The sequence below is a fragment of the Clinocottus analis genome, unplaced genomic scaffold, assembly GCF_023055335.1.
Source record: "Clinocottus analis isolate CAN_PGR_092001 unplaced genomic scaffold, fCliAna1.0.p SCAF_20, whole genome shotgun sequence".
In the NCBI taxonomy this organism is placed as follows: Eukaryota; Metazoa; Chordata; class Actinopteri; order Perciformes; family Cottidae; genus Clinocottus; species Clinocottus analis.
The window spans coordinates 7243541-7266594 of NW_027175932.1; the positions used below are offsets into that span (position 1 = coordinate 7243541).

Here is a 23054-nt window from a genome sequence, read left to right on the forward strand (position 1 = left end):
CGAGTCCAGTTTGGTCTAGCGACAGTCAGACACCGTTCAGAGTACACGAGAGCGGAGCAGCGACTACAACTCCTACCGACAACTGTGTCACGTCACCCAGAGGACGCGTTTGTCATCACACACCAGGACCAGGTGAATACCAGAGCCGACGTTGTCCGCCATTAGTTGTTATCCCTGTTCTTGCGCCTTGTTTCAGACTGTTGAATTCACCGCGGACTTTTTCCAGCGTAACGTCTGAACGCAACCTGCCAGCTAGCGGCTTTGCTATCCAGCTAATTCTGGCTGTCAAAACAACAGAGAGAGGCGTAATCTGCTAGCCAGCGAGAAAACACTGGTTCGCTCCCTCTCCCTCTCTCTCTCCCCGCGAGGCGTTATCGCTCACGTGGAGGCGGCGTTTGGTTTATTTAAAGGCAGACATGTCGACGTAGTAAGCTGTCAAAATCAACATGAGCTCCGTTAAATAGTTATGTGGCTTCTTTTGGGAGGTGGCAGCTTTGTGTTAGCTCGCTAGCTCGGTGTAAACAAACCATCGTCGGAGCCTGTCGATGGGCTCGCGGTCTCTTTGCTGCTTCACCTTTTGACAACACAGTAAGGTTTTTTTTTACGACAGTTTCAGCCCAAACGTGTAAAACCTGCTTTCTTTTGTGTGCGCACGTTGAAAGTATGACACGTCTGGCTGGAGTTTGGGGTTTCTTTGTCTTGCCTGCTCGTCACTGGTTTGCCTCCTCTGTAATGTCACTTTGTGTGTGTCTGAGTTTAAAGCATGGGTTGTTGTTATGTCTGAATTTGCTGCTATTTTCCTAGACGTAATTTATTTTTTACATGTGAGTGGGTGAGATATACTGTATTATTTTATGAACAATATACTGCAAGTCGGTGTAAATGGTTATTGATGTCATCTCTTGTCAGTGGATTTGACACGTTTTTTTAAACAGTAAACCATCGTGTTTTATTGTTTGGTTAGCAGAAGCTAACATAACCACCCAATATTCACTGTTTTATCATATAAATATGATGTTTTTTTTATATTGCAAAACTCAGTAGCTATAGTCTAAATCTACATGACTGGTGAAAATAGTGTTTAATTCTCCTTTTTTTTGTGCATCTTAAAATTTATTTGTAATTGCATGTGTGCCCATCCCATTTCAGTGTTCCTCTGACTCAACGCATGAGGTCATCTCATACATATTTCATGGGCTGGGTATAGCTGATAGCCTATTTGTCTTGAACCCAAACGGCATTTGTACAAAAACACTCCCAGCCGTCCCTTGGCTAGAGATTAGCCCATGGATATTTCATGGAGCGGTGTCTTAACTGGTATTTGTGCAGGAAACGCGTTTTGCATTTTTAATCAGTGGCTTCATGTGTAGTTTGACCCTATGGGGTTTCACAGTGTCATTATGCCCCAGTGCATTTGCTCTTCTGCAACTGTGATCTACAAATATAAGATCAATTTGCACTTGTCCATGTTCTTCTGTATACAGTGGTGAGAAAAAAAATACAGGGATGCAAAGCAGATCCCCACTGCACATTTTCATGTATAGCAACTATGTTTTATGGAACAATAAAGTTGTGCCAAAGGCTCAGTACCACATTGAGTTTATCCGAGAAGTATCTCACCCCCTTCAGATTCATTAGGAAATGTGCTGTAATTTCCTGTTGGAAGATATCGATAGGCAATTATACAAATAATTTAGTCAGAGCTTCCATTGCGTGAGCTGATGTGTGCTCCGACTCTCACCCTGCTAGACATGGCTATTGAGAAATACGTCATGTTTTTACTGGAAGTACAACTCTCTAGAGAATTTATTGTATAATGAAGTCAGTCTTTGACAGTGTGCCAGGCAGAAGAGCAGCTAAACATAGCTTCCAAGAATAGTAGAGAACTGTCAGTGCAAAATTGATTGATCATAAGACAGAGTTACTGCCTCTTTCTTTCTTTTATATTACTCTTCTTGTCTCGGTCTAAGCTTGCTTTCCTTTCCTGTCAACTCAAAACAGGGCTGTCTATTTGTGTGAGATGTACAAAAACAAAAATCACAAAATGTGCTTTTCTCTTAGATGGTTTAAGTTGTTGCCAAAGTCAAAATGCACACAGACAAATAAGCCTGTCACAAGTTCATTATTGTATCCATACGGGGAGTAAACCGCTTATTTCCTAAACACTTTTGAGCATAAAGGGCATTAACAGATATGTGTGTGGGATTTTGTGCATTCATGTTGGTTTGTGTATATATTTGTTTTTGGAATCATGTCGGCAACTTGAAAGTCACCTGATTAAAATGAGTTTGGTGACCTCGGCCTCAAGCTGAATTATAGAGTTAGCGACCAAAATATTCTATGATTTTGACCCCTCTCGGTTTTATTCAGCCAGAAGGCATTGGTATTTAAATATAGTCCGTAGCTTTAGGTTCCCTTTTCTTCTGGTCATTTATGGGACCTATTTTTATCTTTATGAGACCCACCTTTGGTTTTCCACCCAGTGCTTAAAAACCACTGTGTCTGGTCGCATGGTGTGCACCAGCAGCGCGCTGACCTTGTTGTCGTCTATGTCTGCTCTGTGTTCAGATGGTTTAGAAAGACATTGACACATACCGTTTATCTCAGATTACAGTTTCAGCTCTTACCACCCGAACTGTGTAGTTGATAACTTGGTAAACCTAACAGGCATTATTTTTTTATATGGATCTTTCTGCTTTTGCATCAGGATCTATAGCATTGTGTGTGTGGAAAGAACACTGAGATTGTGAGAGCACCTCTCTCTCTACAGGAGGCAAATGAGGTCATTTTCCATTCATGTTTTGACTCTTGCCGTTGTCAATTTTTGTGTGTGTGTGTGTGTGTGTGTGTGTGTGTATATGTGTGTGTGTGTGAGACAGTGTAACACAGGTTGTGTGTTTGCATGAGTTTGTTTCATATCATACCGAAACATTAACTAGAATTGGCCCATCCCCCTTGGCGAAGGACACCTGAATGTCACCTAACATAAGACCTACGTGTGTAATCTGTAACGGTTTTCTCTTGTCTTCTGATGAAATCAGGAATATAGAAAATCTTGTAATTACATGTAGTTTTAGTTTTATAGTCTTTAGTCCATACTTACAGAATAATAATGGAATCTGTATTTCTTTAGGGAAATATTCCCATCGTCCATAATATGTCAAGCATGTATCCATGCAATGTCGCTGCCTGTTGTGTTTACTCTGAATGAGAGAACAATGGTGTGTATGTGTGTGGTTCACTTCACACTGGTTCTCTTTGTGTATTCTCCATCATAAGACTGCTGGCAGCAGCATCAGTAACTCACTCACGGTTGTACCAGGACTGAGAAGTAACCAGAAGCCACACTTAAACACACAACCCATATATGACGTGTTATTGTTATAAAATATAGATGCAAAGATGATTTTCTTGTTCTTATGACTTTTCTAAGAATACTAGGATATCGTTTTGAAAAAAAAACATGCTAAAGTGGCCACAAACAGTCTGATGTCTCCATCATTAATGTTCTTATTAAGCAAACGCCTCCCATGTGAAGCTGCAGGTAGGTTAAAGAAAACACTTGTGATAATTTGCACTGTTTCACTTTCAGCTGTAGCGACACAGAGAGAGAGAATTAAAGGTGTGTTTTTAGTTATTTTGTGGTGGTGTGGGTGCATGTGTGTGGTAATGTTAAAGTACAGGTCTCAGTGTGATCAGATTGTCCTAGAGAACAGTAAAAGCAGCCACGTGGTCGCCAACAGCAGGTTTAAATCATTGTAAAGCCGCCCTTAAATACAAAGGGAGGCCTATTCACCACCAATCCCCCGTCTATAGGAACACACGCAGCATAAAGCACTGCAAGTCAACTGCACCAACAAAGGAAGAGTTGGCCTCTAGAGGGACGAGCCCAATTTTTGGGAAATAAAATGGGATTTCCAAACCTACAAAATGGCAAATAGATAGCAGGATGCTTTAGTGAACAAAACAAGTCACAATTTACCAGCGAAAAGGTCTGGTTTTTCAGTTAAGGACACAGCATTTATTACTAAATTTAACTCATCGTTTTAATTATTTTGTTTCTGCAAGAAAGGCTCAAGGCTGACAACGTGTACATGCTTTGTCGGAGAAAAAAACGGGCACAAAAAAGCGATTTACATCAATACTCCCTTTCTTTCTACCATAGTAAGCAAGATCAAGGGCTTAAGATATTGACAATTTAACAAGAAACACTACCAGGTATTAACATTCTCCGACACACCCAACTTCCACCGTCACGCGCACACACGCCCTGATTATTTTAAGGCCCATCTTTTATGTTTGCCGAGTACTGATATTCGCAGATAGAGAAAGCAGAGACAGCCATGACCGCAGGTTAGCAGACATGTCCAACGTCAGTGTTTATTATTTAAGGGCAATGTACAAAATGTGTTGTCACAAGTAGTTGTTATCTTATATAATATGTTTGTGGCTTTTGGACTGACGTTAAAAAACGAAAAAAGATACAGCTCCTGGTCTAAAGTCTAAAAGCGTCTGTGTAACTAATGTACAGTCGATGGGGCTTCATTACATGTCCGATACCCCAGAAACCGAGCTGGTGTCTGTTGGTTGTAAGACCTTAGCGAGCAAAAAAAAAAGTGTGATGGGAAAAGAAAAGATACAGATCAGTGTCAACCTATTTTTACTGATTTGAAACAGATAGTCATTTTTGTCCTAACATACTGCTGTAGACTGCTGCGGGTATTTGCCTAACCTGAAAAACCAGGTGCCATGTCATGGAAAAGCTCATTGTCATGCCCAAGGAAGTAGGGTTTGTCTTCTACATTGAATCACCTCATTCTTCAAGCAAAGATAAACTATAACCCATTCATCATTAGAAATATAAAGACATACTTTATTCCATTATTTCCCCCCACCCCCCACCCCCACCCTCCAATGGTTGTACCTCAGATAGAAAGTAAAGTAATGACATAGCAGGTGACAGACCATATCTGCCAGTGTGACTCAGGGAGTCAACACACATTGTAGGTGAAAACTAAGGCATGTTGCTTGACAGCCACTTACTTTCACACATTTTGTTTAGTACAAACATTCACAGCCATGACAGATGGGCCCTTTTGTGGGTCCCCAGTCTGCAGTACGAGAACCAGAAAATGGGTACTTCTTTATTTTCATTCCACTTCTACTTTACAATACCCAGCTTCACCACTCACTCTTTCGCTTGAGGAGGGAAAAAAAAAAACTAGACAACAAATCAATTCTCATTGACATTTCTTTTCAGCTTTCAGTTGTTCTTATTTTCTCTTTCTCCTTCTCTTTTTTCATTTTCATCCAAGTTCCTGTTGGGTTTGTCTGTCAGTTGCCAGGTTTGATTTTTGGAGCCCCTTCTTCACGGATCTACAGTGACAATGACCGACTCCAACACTGCTTTGGAGTGAAGTCAGCTGTCTTATGTGTGTTTGTTTGTGGATTTGAGAGAGAGAGAGAGAGAGAGAGAGAGGGAGAGGGAGAGGGAGAGGGAGAGACCCAAATAGAAAGATGATGACTGAGCCTGAGGGGATGCTGCAGCACATGCTCATGTCTGTGTAGAATAGTGCACGTGTAATAAATGACCTTGTGAGCGTGCTCTAGTGCTCTAGTGACCATTCATCTGAAAGTGCAGTTTTAAAATGAAGTGAAAATGAATTTGATAGTCAGTCATGTCGTGAAGTGTACGATCAAAATCTAAACTCAGTGGTGTTGCTCGTAAAAGGTCACAAGGTGATTGTCAGATGATAAAGAGGGTCTGTGTAATTATGCATCTTTGCTCATATTTGACATTGTTGACTGGTTTAAACAATGAGATATGTTTGTTCACAAGGTACATGAGAAGGTTGACTCAGCTCTCAACTTTGTACGGTGAATAGTTAATCGATAAACATCACGACACAATAGGAATCTGCGGATGATAACGGTGACTTGGACAGCAGAGCGTCCTTGCGGTGAGGGCGATCGTTGATGATTGATCAAAGCTCAAATAATTGACATCAGTATTCGAAGATCAACGTTTTCCTTTTGTGTCGTGACAATAATACGGTCTACGGTTTTGAAAATTGACAGACAGACAGTATTGTTGGTATTGACCTGTGGGTCAAATCAATAGCACCCATGGATTAAAAGACAGAGTCACTTTAGACTTCAGGTTCATGACGTCGAGAGAATAAAATATTGAAAATTAAAAGAGGAACTTGGTGAGTGTAATGAAAGCCAATTTCTACATTGCTGGCAGCAGACAGCCTTGATTTCCTTGTCTTTGTCATTTATTTGGGGAATAGTTGAAAAACAATGGCTAGAGGGCAGTTTCATTCTTCTAGAAAGGGAAGTGTTGCTCAATGGCACATCAGTCGATGTTTCCCGGGGTTAAAGCGTCACTCGTGACCAGATGGTAAAGCTGTCTGCGTGATTGGTTTGAGTGTGGAAAAATAATTGAACCTCACACAGCGACTTTAATAGGGAACAAAAACAAGGGAGTATGTACGACATCCACTCGGCTTTTATGGGCCAAGAAAATTGTGATCGTACAGCGACACCGCACGAAACATCTCGATGAGTCATTTAGCATCCTGTTGCCGACACACATTCTGTGTCGGCAGTCCTCTCTGAACTGAAAAATTCAACATTTGGGGTTGGCTCAGTCGCTGGGAAGCCCGATTTGGTGTGGGAGATGTGAATCCCTTTTTCTTTTCTCTTGGTATCTTATGGTGCCATCATGTTGAGTCCTTTTTATCTTAATATGGGGTCAGACTGCTCTGCTCCGTCTGTCCTGTTGGTTTTGGAAGACGGTGCCAACGAGCGTGTGTGCTTGTGTGTTTTTCTTCTTCTAAATAACATGACTGTAGAAGAGTACTGACAATCAAGCAGCTATTCTTGGAAAGACACGGAACAATTTCTTTACAGCATACTTTCGCGGTAATTACCTCATCAAATGTTTTTGGCTATCTTGCCTCCATCAGGGCGGCATCTGAGGTGGTTTCTGACTTCCGTAAAAACAGTCTTTTGAGTTGGTTAAAGGGGTGGATGTGTTGAGGCCAGCTCTGGGTTGACTTTGATATGAGTTAAGATTATTGAGCACAAATATTAATCGATGGAAAAATGTGACCGGAAGTTGCTTTAAAACACAACCTACCTTTTTACCGCGTGATGGGTATTTAAGAATAAAACATCCGGTAAAGATGGATGTAATTTAGCAAGTTTTGTATTTATGGCCATTTATGTTCCTCTTGTAATTTTCTGTATCTGCAAGAAGTATATACGGTAAACATAATTTTGTATGCTTAGTACAAAATATAGGGATCTTAAATTGGAGGAAACAGGAAGGCAAAAGACCTTTGTTTAAACGTGAATGATTAGGGGATAAGGTTTTTGCCTCAATTGGGGATCTTTCTCAAAGTAAGAAATGGTAAACACCCATGATAAGGTCGTTACCCGATCTTAGGAAAGTGTAGGAAACTGACTTGTTGTGTGTGTGTGCGCACGTACGGATACATAGTGTGGTTGTCGACACAAGTCTGTTTAATGTTTTTTTTTCTTCTTCTTCCACTGCTTCCAGGCTCTTATCAGACCCGCACAGAACAAAACTTCTCAGCAAGTTCAATTGTCGGGAGAGATGTTTGTTCTTGTGTGGCAATCAGACCACAAGAATGTTATCGTGAGAATCGACTACAACACAAAAAACATCAAAAGTACTTTTTTTCCTCTTATTCCCTAGTTAATAATACATGAAATCTCACTTTTCATCCTGACAGAAAATCATGGCGCAGTTACTCAAAAAGAGTGTCAATGTAATTTCCAAAAGTAGTCGATTGGGGACAAAGAGGAGGGAGGAAAAGGAAAGAGATTGATTGGACAGTTTGAGCGTAAAGTGTTTGATTTCGATTAAGGATCTCGCCCACAGGCCAGTTATCTCAGTTCAGCTCGAAAAGTCTTCTTCTTCATCTTCACAGCGCACAATAGAGGTTCTGTCAGTCGATGTCATTGGGTTATTAAAGTTTCTGTCCTTTTCCTGATTGCTCTTTTAATGATTTTCTGTTGTGCAGTTTTCACTCTTTAACCTTCTTTTCTTTTTTTGCATTAAAATGTTCTTTCACAACCGCCATTCCTTCTCTAGAATAAGTATACTTTTCTGTAAAATCGTCGTGTGTATGCACTCGCTTACAACTGTCCTCAACGGCAGAATAATGTCAGCTTCCCAATGATCTGGAGCTCATTTTACTTTACAGATTGGATAGGGTTGTAGGGTTGTTTGAATGCTCTTCATAGAGTAGTTGGAGGGATAATATTACTATGACTCTTACACAATGTCCTACTACCATATTTGTAGGTGTATTATTTATATACGTTGTTGTGCAAAGTCAATGTCATGTCCACACTCAGGTGACTAGATATGGAAACACACTGAATCCTCTCTGTTTTGGCCTCCCACTCATTCTAAGCCGTCTTTCTGCACATCCAAAAATGGTGCTTTTTTGAGAACAGATTTGATGCTGGTGTCAAACTATAATCTGAGCATGAGAACAAAGCTATTTAAAAGATCTTTGTGCATACTCTGAAACAGTCAGGTGCAGAGTAGCATGTGAAGAAGCCAACTGTCTGTTGTCTCTTAACTTTATGATTTTAATATGATCAGAACAGCAGAAGAGGTGCAATAGAAATCACTTGAGGTCACTTGTGTTTTCATCCGAAATATGATTTATGTTCGGTGTTATGAAAGCCATGTGCTTTGTGTGGTTCAGTATATAGCATGAGCTCGTTACCTCGTCCTTGACTTAAGATCCACTGCAGCTCCTGACATGCTGAGATCAGCTTTTTACAAACCATGTCTTAAACAGTCGCATGTAGGTGTTCAAGTACATGCATAGGTGTGTATGTACATGCCTTTTGTTTTGTCTTTCCCCTTGAGTGTAAGTACAATCCCCTACTGTATGTTTATAGTGGCACAAGAGGATGGTTTAAATGAAGTGGTCTGGTGCTTGGGGGCTGGTTGTCATCGACGTGGCCCCTTTGGAGCGCCGTGTGTGTTTGTGACGGAGAAAAACAGATCTCAGCAGATAAGACATGCTGATATAAGTGTGCAGCTGCAGTTTTCATCATTTACGCTACATTAAAGCTTTGGTCGTGCTAGTGAGTGTTTGGAAATGAGCTGCAGTACAGATGCATATTAATGGGTCTAGGTCAGATAACCACAAGCTTATTTATCCTTAAGAAAGCCAAATGTCTATATAAGGATAGAAAAAACACACCAGACTTTTTTGTAGGATTTTCTGTGTGCAGATTGTGTATCTTCCAGTTCAGGTTATGGTTGAAGTCCTCACATGTCTAGAAATAACACCTACACACTTTTATGACTACTTAAAGTAGCAACCATTTAATCTATTCCTCATTTATCAGAGTAGCACATATAACCCGTGATAGATAAGACTTTTCTTTATGTGACACTTCATCAATTGTGCTCCTTGCTGTTATAAGAATTGAGCATGACCTCAAAATTATGATGATGCACAAGTCGGGACGGCAATCAATGGATTTAGTCTTGGTTTGATTTTGCTGGAAATTTCCCACCTTGTTTTTCCAAAAACTGTTTGTCAAGCGATAATGAAGCGATACTGTGAGACGTTTCTGTAAAGCAGAAGACAAACTGTGAAGTGGGTTGAGAACGATGGAGAAAAGAGGGGTAGTACAGGAACACGAGTCTACTTCCTGTGTGTGAATCTCTTGTTCCTGTCCTTGACACCTCTCGTTACTAAGCAACTCGCCATGACAGCAAATTGGCAGCAACATCTAATTGGCCGCCGGTATTAGTAACTGCAGTACTTTAAGGCCTTGGTACCACGGGCAACTTTTTGAATTGACAGATAAAGCAACAACCAACATCCTCTTTATCGCTGAGGCAGACCTGCTTTGAGTAAATGAACTGCAGTAGTAGCCGTAGCACATCTGCAGGATCTTTTAAGGGGATTGAATTTGTGATCTTTTAACTGCTAGATTATGCCTCCACTATTGTATTTTATGTCTGGGCATTCAGGCCCTAATAAAACTACAGTACCTAACGATACGTTGATGCGTGATTTTACTGCGTCTTAATTCTCAGGTTTAAAGCGGTGTTCAACATTTATTGGTTGTATTATGGGCTTCTATTTTTCATTTTTTGGGAAACTGATCCCCATTTTAATTTCAAATTTGAAGGATTAACAAAACCAAGGAGATTAATTTTTCTTTCTTTATTCCTTTCTTTCTTTTTTTTCTGTCATAAAGTCCAAAAAGATCCAAAGACTTCAAGTTCGGTCTCCTCTGGATTTCGTCGCCATCGTCCATCCAGTCTTCTCTCCGCGGAGGCCGGTCCAGCGTTTCAAGCTGGACGGAGGAGAGACGAGTGGGGCCGAGGGCCCGGCCTTCGTGCTGCGACACAGAACTTCAAACCTCATTGAACACACGACAGATGGCACGTCTACAGATCCCGTGAGCCCACGGGACAAAGCAGACACGCCCACCTCAGGTTCTCCAACCAGCCACCTCAACACTACAGAGTCCAACTCACACAATGAGGTCAGTATCCAACACACAAACACACGCACGCACACGCTATTCAGGGCCATCATGTGCGGTATGGGTTGACTGGTCACAAAGGAAAACTATCTTACCAAAACACACACCCTCACATAACTAATTAAGTAGGTGCTGTGAGCTAGGAAGTGTATTATTTCACAACAGATGCTGACCAGTGAGGTCTTTCATTATAATAACAGGAACATAAACATAAACTATATATTCTTTCCCAAATAAAATCAGAATCAAGAGTTTGCTTTCACCTATTTGGAAATTTGCAAAGCATCTAATGCACATGTACACACAGACACAGACACAGACACACACACACACACACACACACACACACACACACACACACACACACACACACACACACACACACACACACACACACACACACACACACCTACACACACACACCTACACACACACACACTCCCCCTTCAAGAGCTTCAAGAATATGTTGGCATAGATCAAAACGTAGATTGAAGTCGAGAGTTAATTAAACATTAGAAGATAATTTAACCTCATAATGAAAAGGAGTAATTTAAAGTTCAGAACAGATTTGGATTTAAAGTTAGTTTAGCAAGGTTTTTGGACAACATGTGCGTTCTTGGTGGGTAAATTATCATTAATGAAACAGTGCAAGATGCAGTAGTTGTGTGACACATTGTCACACTTCTGGTGTATAGCAATTAAATGCGAAGCAGAGATAATTTACTCGTGGCTAGACTGAAAACAAGCATGAAAACTTGTGAACTTAATTATACGAACGTACACACAGTAAAAAGAACACAATTGTGCAGAAAACAGTTAAAAACAAACACAAACCTTAAATGCACTACAACTGTTGGCGGCACCATGACAAGCACAGTGGGGTGTTTCGTGCCTTGCTTAGGTGCACGTCAGAAATAGTTACTGAGGGAGAAAATGCCATCAGTTTCTCAGGTTATTGGAACTTTATTTGGTCTGAGTTTGCTTCCAAGGCTTCTTAACCTCCAACAACCTCTCCACCACGATGAGTCATCCTGTGCTCCAGTAATTAACAGCATTATGATCGCGCTGGCTCAGTCTGATGTTCGCTTTTAGTTCCACTCAAAGTCTAAAGTGAAGTGGATATTGAATACGTCCAAGATTCACAGCCCCTAAAAATATGCCTGTTGTGTCTAAACACTGACGTCTTCCTGGAAGGAAAGCAAACACATTATCAAAATATCTGCGTGATTAGCATCCCATGAAGGCGACCTATCGCACCGATCAAACAAATGTATCAGACACGCTCCCTCAGAGACATCACTTGTGTTCTCGCTTCGTGTGTGTGCGTGTGTGTACAGACAAAGCTGCTAGTCTGTTGTTCAGTGTGAAAAGCATCAGCACACAGCCGTTGAGCTGAAACACAATAATGTGCGTATGTGTGTATTGTGTCTGCTCGCGTGCCCTCTTTTTACCTGCTGTAACACAACACTGATACCTGAGAGGCCGCTAGGGCCCCTTTGCCCTGATCAGCGAGGGCAGGCGGTCTTTACACCCCGCAGACTGCTCTGGGACTCTTTCGGCATTCTGGGTAGGTGCGCGTGTGCGTGTTTCTCGAAATGTGTGAAATATGAACAAGCGGTATATCTTCGGGAATTGGTCACATTCACTGTTTGCAAAAATAGGAAACAGAGGAGCGTCTCGTCCAATCTGAAAAAGTTACCGCTGTGATTTATTATTTTTTTAAATAATAAAAAAACAATCATTTTTGCCAAGTTAAACCACGTTTCCTGATTTCCAGACCTTGTTGAACTCGTCCCGTAGAGATTCTGGGGCGTTCCTGATCCCGCCCTACAGTTGCACAGAATAATTTTGAAACAATAGCTGGTGAGCTGCCAACAATCTCAGCCTAATGCTTTAGTAACACATGTTTGATATCAGACATGTTTAAAACAGGCCGTTCCACTTGAAACGTATCATAACCATGCCTCTAAAAGGAACACTGAAATACTATAGTTGTCAGGATGTATCTTTATAACGTTCCGTGTCATTAAAGTTCCACTGACTGTCTACCACGGATTGTTTAATTAAATTTAGGTTATTAAGACTTTTAGACGGCGTGAGCTGTCGGCGGTTCGGTTTCAATTGAAAGTTTGTGCTCGTGCGACTAATGAAAATGATATTTTCTGGAGAGAGGAGAAAATATCCTGCTGAGTTCTAAAAATAGCCAAATAACTAAATAAAGTCAGATAATGTAATCATGTTCTTTCTGTAGGAATGAGAAGTCTGCTGTGTCACACACACACAACAGATGCTTCTCTGTAAACACGCACCTCAAACAGTGAAACAAGCTCAACACAGTGTACACATGTGACATTTTAACACACACACACACACACACACCAACAAAACAAGTGAAATACCAATCAACGGTGAACAAATACCAGCAAACAATGCTTGAGATTTGGGACCTTTTGTGTCCTCAACATCCTCTCTTTGTGTATTTATGGCTTTCATGCATAAACATCCAGCCCGAGGCGAATCAAACATCTTGTTTCAATTCCTCTTGTTGTACCGTTCATCAAGGTCATTCTGGCAATCCTGTTATCAAAGTGCACTAAACCCTCGGTCGTTGTCTTGCGAAACATCTTTTAGTGCTGACGCTGCGACAGCAAAAAGGGGAAAAGAACTGAAAAGGGCTGTGGCCTCATATATCATGTAATTATCACACGGATGTGAAAGTGGGCTCAATCTTTTCATTTCACTTTTGGCAATAAAGCGAATAAGCATATTTCTCAAAATTTTGATTTATTTAATAGAATACATGCGATAAAAGCTTTATGATTTCAACTTCTCTCTGCCTATCGATGGAATAAAGGGGTATTATCAGGGTTTTGAAGTCCTTTTGTAGTAACTTCCTCCAAAAACAATTGAGATCACACGTTGCATGGGATTTTAAATCAACCCGGCACTGCAGGTGATACCTTGCCCCAGTTTTACTTCCATTGAAGTGGCTTTAAAAAAAAATTAATATCCATTTTAAACCCTTCAACTGTGAAGAGTTAAAAGTCTGTTACTTTGTTTCCGTGCTAATGCCGATTTGTTACACCCTCCTCACGGTCGTGGGCAAGAACAGAGGGAACAGTTTGTCTTGTGTCAGCCCGAGCGCTCTGTTTTTCAAGAGTCGGGCACGTGTGCGCGTGTTGTTAAACATGCTGTCCGTTTCTGAAAGTGGCGGCGTCTTTTTTTCCAAATACTTACGATCCCGAGAGAGCGTTGTGCGTGTGTGAGTCACATGTTCAATCCCTCAGTCTGTGCCGTGCAGGGGTCACTCTGTACAAGGGTGAGCTCTTCCCCGTTTGGGCCGTTATTACTTCAGATCCCTCTGTCTGTTTCAGCTGTTTTCTTGTTGTTTCCTGGATCCCTCCCTCCACCAAACTGCCGACCTGTGACTTCTCCCCTCCCTCGTTTCCATGAACTTATCTTCCACTAACTGACTGTAGAGCTCGCCATAACTAATTAGAGCGGAGGACACACACCCACACCCACACACACACACACAAACGGTAAATTAGTCTAAGGGGAGCTGGATTTATGTTGTTTTTTTAAGTATGTGTGTGTGAGACAGAGGGACAGGTTGGTCTTTAGTGGGTTTTAAGAAAAATTGTCTCATTTAATCTTAAGCCGACTCGTGTCTCGAGGGTTTTCCTCGGTCCTCTCTTGTTCCTGTGTCTTTATATCGACCTCGTGCTTATAGGAGAAGTCTCTGCTGTCTTTGTTATTCTTGACATTGCACTGCGAACACACTTCTCCTAGTAGGAGCAGTAGTCAATGCTAGATTTGAGTGTCTTCACGGCCATACATGTTTACAAACCTAAAGCAGATGTGGACAATGGCAGGTTTGTAATATTAACTTCCAATCATACTTCGTAAGAATCCCCCAAAGTCCACTTATAGCCACATGTTTACTTTGACAATACACTGGCTTCCCCTCCAGCAGGTAGAACGTGTTATATCTGTTTCAATGAATGTCCGTATTCTTAAAGAGCCCCTCAGGCTTTTCCCAGAAAAATGTGTTTCCTACAAAACTAGAAAAGCATGACAACATCTGAGATAACGATTGCGCAACACATGTGACTGTGTGTGAGACGAGCAGCCAGCCTGGCTGTTTACAGTCGTACACAACGAGCAGTTGCATAGTGATGGGGGCTGAGAATGGAAACTTCTCTGAAGGATGGGATCATATCCTTGACCACATGCACGAAATCTGACTCTCTGGCTTCGGCCTTGATGTCTTGTTGGAGGCCGGGCAGCTGGGCATGTGGCAGACGTACTGTATTTGTGCGTCTAAATGTGTTACGAATCGCCACACTTCCAAGAACCATTGCCTCCTTCCCTCCTACAGCCCTCCTGTCTGCATCTTCACTCCAGTTCTTATTAGATCTGATTACAGGAAGTTCAGCATCACCTGCTGCTTCACCTCAACTCTGCAGCTTTCACTTACTAAATCAAGTTTGGAGCAGCTGAACAGATGTTTTGAGGGAGAAAATCAGTTACTTCTTCATTTGCCAGTATCATTTTTCTCTGAATAACTGCAAATACCCACAACTTCCTCTTTACAGCGAAACGCTGGATGTGTCATGTGGTGCTTTTAGGTTAAAAATGAGCGTGTAAATTGGCTTCTTGTGAACATATCTGGTTTTACGTGACATCGCTCAACTCCAGTCTCGCATCTGAAGTTGCTAATCGGACTGTAAACGATGAGCAGAGCACAGAAGAGGAAGTCTTGGCCGGTACATCTGCCCCACCAAGATGACTGTACAGGACCAGTTAAACACTGGTTTCCATTGAGAAGGTGGCGATCATAAATCCCTTGAAATTACCGGTTTGTAGGTGAAATGCTTTCCATCCATCGCATCCTCTCTGTCTCCCGCTCTGTGCGAGTGTGCACGACACACCGTCCTCTCCTCCACTCCGTCGTGAGAGCGTTTACTGTTTCAGTAGCCGTCATCTGTCTTCCCCGAATGTACGGTGGGAAATGGCGTTGGGAACGTCATGAGTATCGCCGTGCTTCATTTAGCCGTGTGTGTGTGTGTGTGTGTGTGTGAATGATGTCGTGGTGGCATCCTGTGTGCACCTAGAGGACACCCCCCCTCCCCCCTCACACACACACACACACACACACACACACACACACACACAGGTATTCACACCCTTCAAGAATAACCTCACAATCCACAGGAAGACTTGCAGCATCTGGATTTAAGCTCGCACCTATATCACACGCATGCATGGACACACTCTAGAGGCTATTATTACTGACACACACACACACACACACATACACACACACACAGACTGCAGAGCGCACGTGACTACTTGGCAGTCACCCAGATACCCTCTGCTCACATAGTATACTCAACCACTGACGCGTACCCTCACACACACGAATCAATGGCAGATGTCACCTCTATCTCAGAGGCCGTGGTTTTACAGTTGCTCCCTTTCAGGTGTGTTTGAGGCTGTGTGTGTGTGTGTGTGTGTGTGTGTGTGTGTGTGTGTGTGTCTGTGTGTGTGTGTGTGTGTCTCTTTCTCACTATATGCATCTGCAGACTGAGATTCCTCCTCATGCATGATTAAGCGCAGACTACACACTCGCACACAGGCAGACGTCAGTCTGACAAAGTCTGACTTTAGGAGTCTGAAAGTGTTGTTGAATATGTGAGACGTGTAAATGTCAACACACTCGCACGAGCAGGGCTGTGCAGTTTGAGTCTGCTGGTGGGTCTTTTTAAAATGGGTTAGTCATGCATTATATATACAACAGGACGTCTCTCTCGTTCTGCTCTTGTTCTCTTATCCTTCTCAGTCTCACTCTTTCTTTTTTTTCTTCTTCTAATTTCCTCACTCTTGTCTGGTTTGTTCTTTTGTTGTTTGAGTATAAAAACGGAGAGAAAGCCGTCTTTTTTAATTACTTCCTTTCAGCTAAACCGTGTGTGGCGAAGATTGTGCGTCTGTGTTTAAGAAATATACATTTTGTGTTCACACAATGCCTCCTTTTTGTGTGCGAGCACATTTTCTATTTTTTACACCTAAATCCATACACACACATGCTCGCCATCACTGTTTTTGTGTGTGTGTGTGTGACTTTTTGTCTGTCAGTTATGATGGATGACTGTGTATCTTTCACAAAGCACCATATTAATTATGTCCCCAGCTGTGACAGCTATTGTGTTAGCTTGAATTCACAGTGTCTGTCTAATCTTCTGTTTTTAAATGGAAGATTGGACCGACTGTGTTGACATCTGTTCAATCAAAAAAGAGCCTTTTGGGGTGTGTGTGTGTGTGTGGTGTGTTTTAACTTTCGCTTGTTCTAATTCTAATAATCAGATTTCATTACAGCGCATACAGTTCCAAAGAAAACCGCAATTTACTCTAATCAGTGTTGTTATTCGCGTTAATTCAGTTATCAGTCTGCACACTGCCTTTTGCCGCTTTTTACATTTTAATGCATCTCTTTTTTACAAAAGATTCTGAGGGGAAAGTCACTCCTCGGTTAACGCGTAATAAACTTACTGCCAGTAGACGTTAATCCGTTTTAAGGGGGCACAAAGTCAGAAATAAATCGCTGCTTTAAAAAGAAAATGTGTATTGTCTCTGTAAGTATTTCAATCTGGAAAGTGTGTGAAGATGGTTAATATGCACAAAACATATCAAGAATGAACCTGAAAAGAAGTTCTCTTTTCATGTTGAATTGAATTATCTTGTGACCGCAGGTTCATGCATACTGGGAATCGATAAAGTCACACACACATTTCTGAAATGGATGTCCTGTGTTTGCAGCAGGTTCAAATTAAATTTGGGACCTGGATGTTCCGGTCACATTTCTCTTACTTTGTCCAGTAAAGCTGAAATAAATTTAAAAAAAGAAATCCTTTTTGCCGTTTTTCGAACAAGAGAAAATGTCCTTTTTGAAATCACTCGGTCCTAACAAGGTGTCTCTTTCTCTTCCTGTCAGAGGGTCACGGAGTGCGACGAGGAGAGAAGGAAACATGAAAGGGATGACAGAGGACGCGAAGGAGAGGAGAAGGAGGAAGAGGGTGAGAAGAGCAGCGATGAAGGTTTCATGGGAATGACGCCGCTGCTGCAAGCTCACCACGCCATGGAGAGGATGGAGGAGTTTGTACACAAGGTAACACACACACACACACACACACACGTGTGTACATTAAGTCATGTTGAAATGATCCTTAACTTATCTCAGCACTACACCTTTAAATCCACCGCCCGCTACATTTGACTATCTTCCCCGAGAGCGATGTTGTTTTTTAAAGGCGGTTTTATAATAAAAACACTCAATAAAGCACACAGTAAAAGAAACCCATAAAACCATTAAAACACAGTTTGTGTCCGGAGCAGACTGCATTTGCTGTAAGGTTTCCATTTACCTTTTTTTATCCTCTCCGCTTTATCTCTTCGGTGAGTTTGGACACGAGCCAAATTGGAAAATATCCAAAATACATTGTCGTCACGTGCAGAAACAAGTTTACTAGTCACAACTGTTTTACAGTAGTTTGAAAGTGCAGAAGTAATAAATTTAAAAAAGAAAAAATCAGATTATTGGTTTGTTCTTCTATTTACTTTGCCAGAACATTATTATGGTGGATTGGGCAAATTCTGAGAAGCTAGTTTATGTTGTGTGTGTTTTTTTATTAAACGAAACACACACACACACACACACACACACACACACACACACACACACACACACACACACACACACTGTGAGTCTGCTGAAATTACAACCAGCAGGTTGTAAATTAGAAATTAATCACTTTAGAGAAACTGTCAATGGAGTGTGTTTCTCTCTCTCTCTCTCTCTCTCTCTCTCTCTCTCTCTCTCTCTGTCTCTCTCTCTCTCTGTCTCTCTCTGTCTCTCTGTCTCTCTCTCTCTCTCTCTCTCTCTCTCTCTCTCTCTCTCTCTCTCTCTCTCTCTCTCTCTCTCTCTATTAAAGGTGTTTGTAGTATCAGACTACAGTTTATTTATTAACGTCATTTGACACTGATACTGTTCATGTCGACACTGATACTGTTCACTACTACACACACTCGACATAACACACACACGCATCCTATTTCAAGGACATTCAGTAAACAACCAGCTGATTCTCATGAAGGATGATTTGATCAGGAGTTGTTTTTTTAAATAGACGTTCACTCTTGTTAATTAACCACCAGGTGTGGGAGGGCCGGTGGCGCGTCATACCTCACGACGTGCTCCCCGATTGGCTGAAGGACAACGACTTCCTGCTTCACGGCCACAGGCCGCCCATGCCTTCGTTCCGCGCCTGCTTCAAGAGCATCTTCAGAATCCACACAGAGACGGGAAACATCTGGACACATCTGCTAGGTAGCGCACACACCAGCAACACACTCTTATCTTAACCCAATAAAGTAAACTTAAACCTAATGTGAACCTCACATCTTAACATTGTCTCCAAGTAGAGGGATGAGGAAACTAGAACATGTAAGAGAAAACCTTTTGTGAGCTTGTTTACAAACAAATAAGAATATTTAGTCAGAGAAATGAAGATGAATGGTTGAATTTAATGAAAGAAATTAGTGATTGAAGGAGTCAGTGGTACTTTTTCTGTTTCTCAACTCTTGTTTTACTTTCTTGATAATCCTCATTAAACTTGACAGGTTAGATAAGAACCAACATGCGTACAATACTACACAACTTGCACCAAAACTATTAGTTTTTTAAGAGCGCCGCGATGTCAAAGGCTGAGCGGACAGTTTGTGTGAGAAAACAAAGTCCTTCTTCAAAATTTGAACTGTCAACTTTGGTTTGAACTTTTGTTTTTTTTTAAAGTTAGTTATGTGTTTTCTAACTTTAAAACTCCTGTGAGTTCCTGCTTCCACCCAGTGGTAACACAGAGGTACTGCACCTACATGATTTGAGTCAGGCTGTGTAAACGGTGAATACTATTGATGCTACGTTTCCTCCTTTGAATAAGAAAAGTAATATGTTCTATGTCTGTACCTCTGCATTTCTAATTGACATTAATTATTAAATGCTGGTTAACTTGTATTTGCAGTTAATTCCCTTGATTTAACATTCTCGTTGTGCCACTTCCTGTTTCTCCGCAGGCTGTTTGTTTTTCCTCTGTCTGGGTCTGATGTACATGTTCAGGCCCAACATGTCTTTCGTGGCTCCGGTCCAGGAGAAGGTGGTGATCGGTGTGTTTTTCCTTGGCGCCATCCTCTGCCTCTCCTTCTCCTGGCTCTTCCACACAGTTTACTGCCACTCTGAGGGCGTCTCCAGAGTCTTCTCCAAGTAAGATGCACTTCCTGTAAACTCCCAGATTTCCCTCTCTAAGTGTCTCCACGCTGTCTGTAACCATCCTCCTCTCTGTGATTCGCTGCGTGCAGGCTGGACTACAGCGGGATCGCCTTCCTAATCATGGGCTCCTTCGTCCCTTGGTTGTATTACTCCTTCTACTGCTCTCCTCAGCCCTGCTTCATCTACTTGATAGTGGTTTGCATACTGGGACTGTCCGCCATCACCGTCTCCCAGTGTGACTTCTTTGCCACGCCGCAGTACAGAGGAGTCAGAGCAGGTAGAGTGAGATAGTGACACGAAACAAACGGTTAACGCGCGATAACATTCACGACGTGAGATTAATATCTGTCAGGTGTAAGCATTAACAATCTCTCCGTCTGTGTGTAGGGGTGTTTGTGGGTCTGGGTCTGAGCGGCGTGGTTCCTTCCCTGCACTTCGTCATCAGCGAGGGTCTGATCAAAGCCACCACCATGGGTCAGATGGGCTGGCTGCTGCTCATGGCGACGCTCTACATCACCGGAGCCTGTCTGTACGCCGCCCGCATCCCAGAGAGGTTCTTCCCCGGCAAGTGTGACATCTGGGTAAGTGACAACGCCCACACACACACACACACACACACACACACACACACACACAGGGCAAAAATATTAAGGATGCTTTCTCAAAGTTGAATCTGTCCTCTATTCGTTTGAAATGGACTAAAAGAAAAAAATCAAGACAATAGGAGAGAAGTCTGTTTCTGTATCGTTATCTTTAATATTTGCCTTTGATGCCGCCGGTTCCAAAGTAGGAGTTTCATTTACTCTCTCTCTCTCTCGTCTCTTTCCTAGTTCCACTCCCACCAGCTGTTCCACATCTTGGTGGTCGCAGGAGCTTTTGTTCACTTCCACGGCGTCTCGAACCTGCAGGAGTTTCGCCACAAGGCCGGAGGCGGCTGCGCCGAGGACGGCACGCTCTAACGCACACCAACTGACTCCGTCGTTCACTCGCACACACTTTACGGGGAGACACCGGTTCAGATAACATGCACAGAATTACACACACTCATACAACCTAAGATACTCACACACACACACACACACACACACTCTCTCCCCCTAAACTGAAGACCGACGTGGCTTGTGTGGTGTCCGTGTGCGCGATAACACAAGATGGCGTCCCGAGGGGCTCCGTTAAAACTGACCGACGAGGGTTTTATTCTCTATCTCTCTCTCTGTCGGTCTCCACCTCTTCTGTCTCTGTTGCTTCTCCCAAGATGTGTTTTATAAACCAGTCTTTGAGACTCCAGGAAATATCTGTGTTTGTTTGTGAGGGAGGGAAGTTATTCGACGGCTCCTTTCAACACTGCTACATGTTCTTCTGTGGTGAGTTCTGACTTTGAAGAGTTTAATGGTTTGATTTGAAAAGGAAGCATAATTGTGGCTTTAAAAAAACAAACATTTTGAGGTGTTTTTGCTGATGCTGTTTTCTAAATCACACTTAAGAGCATTAGAATATGATAAAAAAAGATAATTTGTGGATTTATTCCACGCTTGTGAAGGTTGCAGGGTGACATGTCGGAAACTAGGGTGGGTTAAGGGGTTAATAGTCACTTTTAAAAGTAAAAAAACAATACAAATGTTTTCCATGTAAATAAGATTCCTACATTTTGGGTTATAGATTTGTATGAAATATATATGAAAAAAAATGTTGTCGTATGATGGCAGGAGAAAATAAACACGTTGGATGAATCAACTAAAGACGAGGAGGTTTTGCGTCACCTGCTCGAGCTTTGAGGTGCAATGGAGAGAATCCAATATGGCCGCCGTTGGTGGGAAGCCTCGCGTAAACATCATGTGGTCTGTATATGTGAGAACAGGTGGAGGAAATATACAGCACAACTTCTTACTTAACTAACGGCAACTTCAAAAGTTGCTGGCGTTTTTGTCGGCGGTGGGAAGTGACGCCTTAAGAGTCACTTTTCTGACCTGAAAACCTCGAAATATCAACGAGGACGACTGCGTTTTCTACTTTGGCGTTGAACCCGCGGATCTCAAATCGGGCCTCATGAATAAATCGTTGGTGCTTGAAACCAAATCTAAAGTCAAAACTATGATGTATAAAGGCGTCCTCTTGATATGTAGCCATCTTCTTACTGTGCATTGTCTGATGTGTCTGAAGATAAAACAGATTTCATGTCACCAATATGAGTTGATTCTTTTCTAAGACATGCCCTGAGCTGATTTGTTCAAACATATCAAGCAAAGCGTGAAAATATTTTTTTATATCAAGGCCCCAGAGTCATATTTATGATTTTATTTTCCTCCTTTTTGTTTTGGTGCTAAACTGCATAATAATTACAGTAGAGATGCAGTTCATTGTAGTCCTCCATACTCTGTCTGAAAAGCTGTTCTTCTTTTTGATTGGATTACATTTAAAATCATCAACTGCTGTTTCTGGAATTATTATTATCGCAAGCTTTGTTTTCTCTTTTTTTTTTTCTTTTCTACTATTTATCGCTTGTTTCTCGTTATCGGCCAGAGGTCATGTGAGGTCAGAGCAGACAACGTCTCTCTCGCCCTAAAAATGTCAAAGAACAAGTCTCCTCTCCGACGCCGGTAACGACCTCGAGGGCACATGAACGCCTCGTATTTAGAGATTAAAACAAGGGGAACCTTTTTAAAAACACGTGTTTTCTGGCGATACCAAAATGTGGCTCCAGCACAATGGAAACAAAACTAAACGCAACAATTCTGAGCGTATCATAAACTACGTCGAAATTGAGGTTTGAATGTTTCTATTTGATGGCAGCTTTTTCTGAGCAGGAATTTGAACACAATTTCTCAGTGTTTCTCTTCTGTTCGTCATTTTCAGTTTTTATTTGATCTACTTTATTAATTTATTTCTCTTGGTGAGCGAACAATTGTCTGTTGAAGCACACGTTCCGTTGTGATGGGATGAGTGTGTGATTGCAATAGACCTTTATATCTGCTGTATTGTTCTAATAAAAAGGTTTTTTTAATCTGCCACCTGTGTTGTCACTGGTTAATGTGCACATGCATGACATGGAAAGTGCATGTATCTATAAATATCTTTCTATATAATATTCATAAAAAAGTTCAAGCATCATTTTGTGCTTTCATTATTTGAGTGAAAACTTAAGACTCCTTCATCCAGCAGCAGCATTTGTCTG

The 23054-nt window shown here is 41.8% G+C and overlaps 1 protein-coding gene across 1 annotated transcript; it reads left to right on the forward strand.

Annotated features, from left to right (window-relative positions):
• On the forward strand, window positions 1-22888 carry adipor2 (adiponectin receptor 2). The gene is made up of 8 exons (XM_068586700.1): window positions 1-132; window positions 10270-10560; window positions 17555-17728; window positions 18775-18946; window positions 19690-19876; window positions 19972-20159; window positions 20270-20463; window positions 20713-22888. The coding sequence occupies exons 3-8, from the start codon at window positions 17663-17665 to the stop codon at window positions 20839-20841; spliced, it is 936 nt and encodes a 311-aa protein (XP_068442801.1). The 5' UTR covers window positions 1-132; window positions 10270-10560; window positions 17555-17662; the 3' UTR covers window positions 20842-22888.
• The last annotated feature ends 166 nt before the right edge of the window (window positions 22889-23054 follow it).

Excerpts from the sequence above, each read along its gene's own strand:
- adipor2 (XM_068586700.1), top strand. The coding sequence starts at position 17,663 with ATGGGAATGACGCCGCTGCTGCAAGCTCACCACGCCATGGAGAGGATG. Across the intron at positions 18,947-19,689 it reads CATCTGGACACATCTGCTAG|GCTGTTTGTTTTTCCTCTGT; the intron begins GTAGCGCACACA and ends GTTTCTCCGCAG. Across the intron at positions 20,464-20,712 it reads CCGGCAAGTGTGACATCTGG|TTCCACTCCCACCAGCTGTT; the intron begins GTAAGTGACAAC and ends TCTCTTTCCTAG.